Raw genomic sequence first — 11,391 nt, forward strand, 5'->3', positions numbered from 1 at the left:
GTTTTGTAGGTGGCAATTAAGGCATAGCATATTACTGAAGCGGTGAGGACAGAGTCAGGACGTTCCAAACTCTACCCGTGTCTCTTGTACTGACTTGTTGTATGACCTGGGGCAAATCCCTTCATCTTTCTTTGTTTCTCCACCTGCAGAATAATGACTAGCCCTAAGGGGATTCAATGATCTTCAGATCCCTACCAGCTTTGACACCTCTTGAAGAGCGAGACAAAAAAGTCCTAAGAGGCATTCACTCTCATGAGTCAGTATTCTTCAGTATTTTTATCATTTGCATCCAAAGTAGCAAGGTAAACCTAAGGAGAATAAAGGCTAAGAAAAGGCTATCGTAACCTTTACAGGAAGGACACTGCAAGTTAGTTAGTTTTCAGTTCCACAACACAGACTTTATGTTTTCTAACATCTACATTCAGGTTGCTGAAGAGCAAAGAGGCAGTAGTGTCTTTTGCTACTCACACCAAAAGAAATATTCCGTACTTAATTAAAACAGACCCCTAGGATCAAGTAAGTCTTTATTTCCAGCTGTGAAACTGCACTTCTCTGTGCATTTTCCTCCACCCTGTTTGTGTTCAGGGACCAGTTTCACAACTGACCCCACCCACACCCAAAATATCCCACTGCTACTACTAAAAAGTAACTAACCTGGACAAGCGTGAGCAATGAATGTCAGAATCACAGGAGAGTAAAGGAAAAGTTCCTACCTCCTCAACCCGTAGACAAACACTCAAGAGACTAAAATCCATTCCCAACACCATCGGGAAAGCAGAAGAGGAATTTTTTTTTCTTCCTCATCAGTAGCTCGACGACAGTGAGGAGAAAACCAAAAACCTAGCCCTTCAAGAAAACAAGCGTTTCACATTCACCGCCTAACTTCTTCAGCTGGAGAGAAAAATCAAGCCATCTCTACCACAGCAAAACAACAGACTAGAGGCAACATTACCTGCATCCGTGAACTGCTGCTTAGCATCACTGGGATCTGCAAATTAGCCTCAGACTTTCCACTTAAGGTATCAGAAGTAGGTAAATATTCCAAACATTTCAGGAGGCAGCTGTTCATCTAGTATATTAACAGCTTTTAAGCCAAACCTATAAAAACACATGATGAAAAACCCGCCTTCCATAACAGATGCCTGCATATCTAACTATTTCTTAAGAAGAGGACAGCATCTCAAGCAATCAAGTTATAATTAGGTGACCAACCACGTCTGTGTTCCTGGTTAATCCCAAATGCAGAATGAAATTTGTTTACTAGAACCACATCTGACAGTCTTAAACTCCACATTTTGGCAGGCATAGAGCATTCATCGTGTCAGTTAACACAGCACTGCTTACAAATGGCAACTCATTTGACTACGGTAACCTACTTATCTAGACTCTTATGGAGGCAAAAAATAGCCACAACAAGTAAAATATAGCCCAAGGTTAAGAAATTAAATAGCTGCAAGAATGAAGGCTTGAAAAGAACACTGTGAACCAAAACAACGCCAGAGACAAGAAGCACAACCTGATTACACTTTTCCTCTGAACCCAAAAATCTATTTAGCAAAAAGCAAGACATTCAGACAGCACATGTGCTCACATTTACAGCTAAAACAAACCAACATCTCCAGCTACAAAGACATCTAAGTTGACACAGTTAATCTGTACATACTAAAGCATGCTCATTCTTCCCAGATGGAGAAGCAAAGTAAGCCTGTAATTACGCTGCTCCGCAAAGACACAGTCCCACCTCTGGCATCGACTTCAGTTCTCCATGAACAGAATAATTGTACATATACTTCCATACGCATAACATTCTAGTTGTTGACTGACAGCTCTGAGATTACACTAACAAAAGCCCCGAGAAATCAACAAACTCTTCCCAGAATCACTGGTTTCTCTTAACTCCTGTCTGAAAATGAACTCTACTTCTATTAACTAACAAAGTTTTTCTTTTCAATGTTGACATGCAAAATAGAGATCTAAAAAAAAAAAAAACACAACACCAGAAAATAAACTTTCAGTTGAACCAACAAAACAAACACACCCAAAATAAGATTCTGCACAATCTCTTTTAAAGCCAGGCCAAGTCTTTCACACACAAAGCTAATATATCCACTATTATTACAGGCTGCCTTACCCTTTGAGAGTGTCCAAGATTTTCATGGTAAAGACACCAGCACACCCCCTTTTATGACTATGCTAACATTAGCATACCATATCAAAACACATCCACAAGAAAAAAAAAAAGCAAGTAGATGGCACATACATGCATACGTTTATTACATCTGTCTTTTGTCAAAATTTAGCAAAGGAAAGGTGACTTGAGTTTGTGTATCATATTAACATCATAGTGCTACAAATCAAGTTGCTTCTCCTACATAACCATCTGATTGTTGGCCACTATCCCCCCAAAAAATAGCTCAGAATTACCAGATGCCATAGTACTTGCTCAGTATTTAACTACTTCTGGGCACACAGACATTAAATTGATAGCGTTCTTGAAAAAGAACAGAACAATTAGTGCAGTTAACAGGGGCGTAATATACATGTTCGTGTACCTTGCAATGCAGAAAGGAGTCTCCTTCGGGGATGAGGAGACTAATAAATAACATGACAAGCAAAGAGCATTAGACCACGTGTCTTTAAGAGCTGAACTTGGTCTTAGCTGTATAACACATGCCTGTAGGCTGACAAAAGTGTTTGCTAACCACTTCATTTCTGCATCTACGCAAGAAAGGCACACACAGCTCTGGAGAATACAGTGAGAACAGCTGTTCTCCCGAAGTACCACCAAAGTTCAACCAGTACACTAGTTATCTAACAAAACTGAAGTTAAAGCGTTCACTTTGTGCTACGTTACGTGAAAAGACATTTTTACCCGCATATAGACGTAAGACTAGGATCACATGCAAATACCCACGCTACTTCCTGGTTTTCTTTTTCATTACACAGAACACAGCTACATCCTTTAATAGGCAAAGCAATGCTCTTGTTTCAAGCTGTTAGCTGCCTTGGTTAGGCTTGAAAAGCCTGAAGAACAACCCCGAGCACTACAGCACAGGCTCCCTATCTTTCATTACCCAGAGATCAAAACTCCGTTCAGCCTTACCACCGGCCACTCTGAAGCTACGGTTGAAGCAAGGCAGCCCTGCTTATTCTCAGGGCTGCCCAAAAGCCTTGCGCGTATTAGCGGTTTCTTAGCCAAAATGAGATCCACAAAGTTTCATCTACTCACATTGCTTTTTTTCTCTTTTTATCTTTTCAACTTCAACCAAACATTTCTGCTACTCCAATATTATCAAAGCAAAACTGTTTGAGATACAATAACAGGCATGACCTTTACAGTCATGTGTGAACACAGATTCAGCAATGTTACACTCTGAAAAAAAAAAAAATATTCCACAAATTACCTTTCCAGACAACCTTCTAGCTCATAATCCATCTGAATAACTGAACCAGGTTCCAACTAAAAACAAAACAGTAGATACTGCAGAGCAGCACGTTACACACTACGTGACCACGAAACTAATGACGAAAACCAATAATGAACATGTCAGCTTGCCAAATACGAAGAGTCTGCCGTGCCACATAGTCATGACAGAACTGACCCTGCACCAGCTACATTCATAACACCTGCCACAAAAATAAGCTTTCCCACTGTGCAGTCAGCATCTCAGAGTTAAAAAGTTGGTCCACATCACATTTAATTGCTTTGAAGTACTAAGTTCATTGATCCATTACACTAGCACTTCTCCCTATTTGCCTCTTCAGAACAAAGCACAACAAACAAGCCACATCGCCACAAAAGATAAAGCAGTCTATGCTGTACAGCAACACACTTGAGAATTTATAGCAGCTGCCAGAGTTGCAAATCCCCAAGATAACTTGCTCTAAAAACCAAAAAAGTCAAGGTGTGAAAGGTTAATTGAAAGGAGGCTTAAGCATCCTAGGACAAGAAGAACCCTATACATACGAGAAAGTTCATCTATTTGGATTACCGAAAGAACTGATCTCTCTAAGTCACATGAGATAAAAAAAAAAATTAAAAAACACACACACACAAAAACAACTTTCAAGACTACCCAAATTTTAGGATTGATTCTGAAAAACGTACTATGCCTCCTTTTTGGACAGTAAACAAGTCAACCATTAACACAAATGTGATGCTGATCAAACTTTAAGACTCCCCTTCTTCCCTTAGACGATTAATTGAACAACCTCCAGGAAAAACATTTGCGGTAAAAATTACACAGCGTGACAATCTACAAACACAAGATCTCAGAAAACAGGACTTGGATTTCTCTCCATTAAGGTGCTAGTTTTCCTAGGCCCCGACTGGAACAGTACAAAAATAAAAGACCAACTGAATAGTGTAAATGTCATCAAGACCGCAAGCTCAATTTAAGTAGGATGGTAGAGCTTGCAAGGAACTAATTCCTTACTAGTTTCCTGTTAACAACTCCAAGAGGTTGCAGCGTGAGATGGATTATAAAAGACAGGAGAACGAATTTCCAATTTCATAAAGGGAAGACTTGAGGTTTTTACTTGATCTCCCTATTGAGAGGTCCATCTTCACAGACAACTATGATTTAACCATCATATTAAATAAATGAAGCAAACATTTGTGCAACACAAACATTAACTAATTAACTTAAAAGCAATCACCACTTGAGTGGCTTTTTCATTGCCTCTCTAGTCCTAGATATAAGGTCACTTGGAAAAACAACAGGTTCCTAAGGCATAGCACTGGAAGGCTCAATACTACACAGCTCCAAACTCACCATTTTCTCAGCTAGAACAATAAAGAAACAGTATAACCGCTATCATACAACTTCCTTCCACATACACTGGGGCAAATGGAATGGAGAGAGATACAGCACAGGAGCAGTATTGTGTCACGTTCAACCCCTCCTATCCAAAGTTTCAAGAGACAAAAAAGGAAAAGAGCAGCCTATTGCCTTTTCTAAACACAGTGACACCACCTACCACTACCTTACATTTACTTTGGGTACTTCTTGGAGCAGGCTGCACATGGTATTACCCAGTCTCTTCCCTGTAAGTCTCTAGTATCTCACCATCACTTTTGTAAGCAATGCACTTCCTGGTGGGAGGGTTAAATTCATTAGAGTTTTTTCCATTTTATGACAACAGAGTTTTGCTTCTTCCATGCACAGTCAGCCTAGTTCTTCCCAAAAAAACAAGTTTTCAGAGGCAAGATCATCACGCTCTTGTGCTACATTCACAGCAGACTAGGACGTTCCGCATTTGTAACTAGGGTTAACATTTGTATCAGAGGCAAAGAGTAATTACTGGATGATCCTGTGAAATACAGTTCAGTAAAGCTCACCTGCAGCCAGACCAGCATTCCCAGGATGTGACAAAAAAGCCAAAACAACACAACACAAAAAAAAAAACCTCGTGTTTGTTTCTAGGACACTGCTTCTTTCACTTCCAGGTTCTTCGCTGAATATGACTTCAGTAGCGCTGGCCCAGAATAAGTCTACAGCCACCTGCTAGACACATAATGCTTTTATCATGAAGTAAGAGCAGCCCATCAGAACATACAAGCTCCAAGCCTCTTACCTTTTCTGGCAAGTATAAACCACACGTGGTCTAAGCAAGACGTTCAACCACCTCTCTTCTTTTAATAGAGGACCGAGTTCCAGCTCATTTTTTGAAAGCATTTCTAGCATAATGAATAAAGAGAGGTACGGATTTCTGCCTCTTTCTGGGAGTACTTACAATGGAACAAATGTCTCTGTAGGCTGTTCCCTTAAAGTGAGGTAGAAGGTCAGGACAGAGACAAACAACGGGGGACTAATGCCTGACATGGAGTTAACCCATTTCTGTGTTGGACTAAATATAGTTAAGAAATCGGTAAGCATCTAGATATGGTAGTAACTGCCCTGGACAATGAGAGAACAACCAGCCTGAAGAACCCCTTGAAACTGCAGTCCTTTAAACACCAGATCAAGACATGCAGGACACTCAATGACAGTTTATTAGCCGTACCACAGGGGGAAAAAACACTACAAATGTTTTTTTATGGGTTTGGGGTTTTTTTATGTTTTTAAAATAAGATGCAACAGCCTATGCCCCATGATTCCATTAACCAATTCTGAATAGGAAACCATATGAGGATCGTCCTTCTAAGTCCACAAATTTGCTGCCAAGCCAAGGCAGTCATGTTTGGGAGTGAAGCTTAAGAATCCCTTGCACATTTCATCTACAGTCTCCTTTTTTCATTGTTTCGTTTAAGACATCCCTGTCTCTGCTTGCTTTATCTACACTCATTTAAAAACATACCCACAAACTAAATTTCAACACAATACTTCAGATGCCTACTTCTACCTGCCCATGGTACAAAGACAACTTCAAACCTGGAAAACTCTTTGTTTACTCAGTTTAAACACCTTGAAGACCTGCCAAGCAATCAAGACAGTAAGACAACCGAATGTCTTCCCATGCCTACCCTTACAGTCTCCAGAAAATTTAGTTTCACTGCAGGTCTTAAACAGAAAGGAGTTATTGAAGTGTAAGTCAAAGCAAACAATGAAGTAGTATTATCCCTATGTCAAGTCACACATTTCTACCTCCTCCTTATATAAACCCGAAGTGTTTGGGCCAGTCGCTAATTTTTACTTTGCTTTCCTTTTGACTCCTCACAACATCAACTGTTGACATCTGATACACACTAAAGAGGACGTATCATGTTTTGCCACATCTAGTTTGCTACGACTTCTGAACTAGAAAGTCTTTTTCAATATTGAACTAAGCATAACTAACTTCTCCTCAGACCATCAGTTAACTTTGAAAAGACAAAACTCTCCATATTTTTGCCAGATTTAATTCCCCAAACTTATACTACATTGCACATACTCTTGCTCAGCAAAAAATATATGGAGAGAAAGCCTTCACTCAGCCTGTGTAAGTCATTAACCCTATACTTTACCATTCCCTTGAAATGGATAAGAAGTCATTTTCTACATTAAACCTTAACCCAAATTGATTGTTCTTTCCCCATCTCTGAGAAATAAACATTACAAACAAGTACCTCCGTCCCACAAGACACTGACCATTGAGTTATGAAGGCTGAGAAGTCAGCAGGACAGGTGTGTTTAAAACAAAAGAAGCCATCTAACAGCCTACTAATTACAGCAGTAAAACCTTTATACCTACTTTACTACAAAATGATGCAGCTGCTATAGATAGCTTTATAGATTCCTGCAGAACTACATTATAATGCTACATAATTTTGCCTTTGAAACACGGCAACAAAACAATATTGTCAAAGACGACAGAAAAGCATTCCGAGGGCAACATCTGTATCAACACGGGAAATCTACCATATATTCATTGCTGCAGCCTAACAGGGTAGTTACACCTTGTGCCTTTTAGCACCACTAGGGCCGCTCGCTCTAGTTACCATGAGCCTAAGTCCTCTGCAAAATCCAGAGCTAGCTTCCTAAAGCAACTCAGATGCAAAATTTGGGAGGAGCATACGGGGAGCGTGGTGTGTTTAAACAGTTTGAATCTGACAGACATATAATGCTGTTAATTGTAATAACTAGTAAAAAAGCCTATCCATACCACACCACTGCTAACAGAACATTACATATCCATTCTGAAATAGGCTTGTTGTTAAGTCCATTACATTCATTAACTCATTAACGATGCATCATGTTACATAACCTAAAACTCTGATGATATGAGCCTCTAACTTATAAATGTTATTTCATCAGCACTAACAGGAACTACCTGGCAAGCTGAAGACCCTGCGTAAAAGTGGGTTCCAGAAAATGAAAAAAGGAAGAAATGCCTTATGCAAAGGGACTAGGGAAAAAAAAAAAAGGTTGTTGCCCTCCGCCCCCCAAGGAGGAGGACCATTAAGCAGGGGATTTATCAAGTGTTAAGTATTAATAACAGACTGCAATGAGTAATATGACATCAGTAACATACAATTACTTACTATTACTTGTTACTAATGCAAGGAAAAACCTGACTGTCAAGAAGTAATTCCTCAATAAAAAGTAACTTATTCATTCCTAAACTATTGTGGTCAGTTCCAAGTACCCGAGTGCCGGCTAAACGCTTGGTCACAGTGACCCTGTCACCAATCACCACGGGGCACTCATCTGCTCCACACACACACACTGTTAACCCAGCTGCTTCCCACAGTCAGAGGCCTTGTAATGGTATCCTTCCCCCAGCTCCTGGCTTCTTCCCCACCACCTCACCCGTGCAGTTACGCCACCTGTTGTTTTCTTCTCCTCTAAGCCTTTTTAGGTCCTCCCTAGTGAATAGCTCTGCTGTTGGCTTTGAAGACTTATCCCAAGATGCTGCAGATTTACCATGCCCTGCCTCTGATCAGTTCTATTCCTAGGCACCCATATCAAAGAGACCACGTAAAAGCTGTACAAAACTTTTTATTTTAGCCTCAAAAGTAAGGAAACCAATTCACGTAACACTCAACTGTTACAATTCGGACTCCCCCTGCCCCCTAGCCCTTAAGGGCTACTGCAACTCTTAAAGCAGAACACTATGAGAAAAGTTTTACTAATATGCTAAACTGAACCAGGCACCATGCAATTTTTCTCCTTTCCGCTTCCTCCCCAACTCACTCAGGAGCCTATTTCCACAGTCTTGGTGTTGTTTTTTATTTTTTCAATAAGTCTCTATCCTGCAACCAGCCCTGCAGAGAAGGGACCTTCTCTCAGACCACAATCACTTTGAATGAGGTTTCAGCATGGACCGCTCGTATTTTAGGCAACCAGGTATGCAGGTGACTAAGCCCTGACCTCATTTTCGTAAGCCAAAGACAAAACACTGTGTTCTAAACATTAAGTAACAACTCCACTATGCTACTAAAACTTTTTCCAGATAGCAATAAGTACCATGTATACATTCTTATTTTAAATAATAGTATCTGCGTGTACTTGTTAAAACAGCAGCGGAAGTCTTCATCAAGAAATGCACATAAACAATGAAAGTTTACTAGTACGTTTATGCATAAACTAGTTTAAGCAATACACAGATATAAACGTGATAAAAATAAGTTATTTTACCCACAACATCCAAAGCGGTATGTTGTAGCACTGCAAAATTCACTAACTACAAAGTATAATGGACCAGCCCTGTGCTCAGAGACCTAGGAAGTGATTTATAGTTTATACACCACAACATCAGCTGCCACCAGCTCAGCGATCAACGCCACACTGTTTCCCCTCCACCCACAGAACAAAACTCAAATATGGCTGTTTTCACGACGCCCCACGCCAGCCTCTATTAAAGTCATTCAACTATGAAAGTCCAGCCAATTCTACGGCGACCCGAATTCACGCAGCCCTGCACTAAAACCAAACGGAGGTCCAGCAACTTCAAGCGCCAGTTAACGACGAGCAGTGGAAGTCCGGCACCCCGCAGCAAGGAGAGGACAGGGATCCTCCACGGCAGAAGTTGCTCGCACTGCAACTCCACTCGTGACCCTACCAGAAATCTACTGCATTCCAGCAAGGAAGATCAAGGTTTTTATTTCCTGGGGTTTGGGGGCTTTCTCTTCAGATTAGCTGGCAAAAGCCTACTGCAGGATTAAACCGCCCTATTCTGAAGCGCCGGTTACAGTCCACGCCGCCGCCAGCCCCAAGGGATCCGACCTAGGGACCCCCCCAACCATCCCGTATCGCCTTAGTCGCGACAACACGCCAGGAAACTCCAAGCCACCTACCGACCCCAGGCACCAGCCTAAACACGAGAACCCCACCCCCCCGCACCGGCTTACACCGTCCCTCAGGGCCGGGAGAGCCCCTGGGGAGGGGCCCGTCCCGGTGAAGAGCGACCCCTCCCGCTCCTCCCCGGTTCCCCCGGCACCGAGTGCGGCCCGGTGTCCCCCCCCCGCCGTTACCTTCCGCCAGCAGCTCCTCGGGGGTGACCTGATAGCGCCCGACAGCTAACACCTTGCCCAAGGCGACGCCGCTGGCCCCGCCGCCCCCGCCGCCGGAGCCGACACCCGCCGTCCCGCCGCCGCCGCTCCCGTCGGACTTGGGCATCCGAGAAAACTTCTTCATGGCGAGCGGGGGGCCCCGCCGGGCCCGCCGGACGGGCGCCGGCCGCAGGCGGCTGCCCGGCCCCGCGCCGCGCAGCGGCGGCCGAGGAAGAAGCCGCCGGGCGAGCCTGAGGCGAGAGGCCGGCCGTTGCCCAGCGGCTACCGGAGCGGGGAGGGAGCTATCCCGCTTCACATGCCGGCCACGGCCCCCGCCCCGCTTCTCCTCGCCCGCCACCGCCGGCTCCGGACGCCCGCTCCAGGGGGAAGGGGGGGGTGGAGGTGGAGGAGGTGGAGGAGGAGGAGGAGAGAGGGGGCGGGCACAGCCCCGCCACAGCCCCGGGGAGGCGGGCAGCAGCGGGAGGAGCTGCGGCGCCAGGGCGCATGCGCGGCCCCCGCTCCCTCACACACACCCCGGCCTTACCGTTACACACCCCAAGCGCCGCCCGGCCGGAAGTGAGGTTGCCCGCGCACGTGGGGGTGGCGGCAGTTAGGGGCTACGGCGGCCTCGCGCCCGCCCTGAGGCGGTGCGCGGTTTAGGCGGGAACCCGCGGCCTGGGGGAGCCGCGGCGGGCCCCGGCAGGTTCCACACGGCAAGGGGGCTCCGGGCGGGCTGCGGACTGGCCTGGGGCGCGGAGCCGCGGGGGAACACGGCCCTGTGCACCCCGGGGAGGCCGGCAGATGGCCGTAGGCCCTTTGGGGTCTGTCGGGCACTGCCAAGTAGGGCAAATAACTGAAAAGCGATGACGACAAGCGTGGATTTGCAGTGGTGGGTCTCCACCCAGGGGTTAGGAGTTGACTGACTGAAAAGAGGTGGTAAAAGGAGGGATCTGTACAGAAAAACAACAGGTGTGAATTTCCCACTGTGAAATATACCGTCCATGGACGTCTCACCTAGAGACACTGACAAAGGCACCCTGGGAGCTTTCCAACACAAGCTTCCTTTCACCTGTGGTGTTTTCAGGAAAATAAGAACTGTATTTGAAAGACAGTTCCCGAACCGCAAGAAGTCCCATGCCCCACAGTCCCTCAATTGGGTTTGTCAGCTTGACTGGAAAGGCACAGAGCACAGCAGCCAGGGAGCTCCTTCCTGACTGTCAGGTACGTTACTATCACCCCGCTACTAGGCACACACAGCCTGGCTACTAAAGGTAATATTTGCCACAGTTCTCCAGAAACAACACTTGGGAAACACGCCACACTTCCACATATTTTATCTCAAATTTCTAATTCAAGTTCACATTCAGACAAACCGAATTTCAAACTGTTCGAAATGCCAATGACATCCAGTTTTTGAACTTCAACAGTGATTCACGTAATCCAAAAATGGTGAGAGATTAGAGTTGTTGAACATGCAA

At 44.4% G+C, this 11,391-nt stretch overlaps 1 protein-coding gene across 1 annotated transcript in view; it reads right to left on the minus strand.

Moving 5' to 3' along the window:
* The window catches only part of LOC309671114 (BMP-2-inducible protein kinase-like), a 47,809-nt gene extending 37,534 nt beyond the window's left edge, over positions 1–10,275 (minus strand). The window contains exon 1 of the mRNA XM_082482287.1: positions 9,896–10,275. Coding sequence (XP_082338413.1) covers positions 9,896–10,058 — 163 coding nt within the window. The 5' untranslated portion in view covers positions 10,059–10,275. The remainder of the gene's footprint in view (positions 1–9,895) is intronic.
* Between the last annotated feature and the right edge of the window lie 1,116 nt (positions 10,276–11,391).

The sequence above is a fragment of the Vanellus vanellus genome (assembly GCF_965231255.1).
Source record: "Vanellus vanellus genome assembly, chromosome: 4".
NCBI classification, from domain to species: domain Eukaryota; kingdom Metazoa; phylum Chordata; class Aves; order Charadriiformes; family Charadriidae; genus Vanellus; species Vanellus vanellus.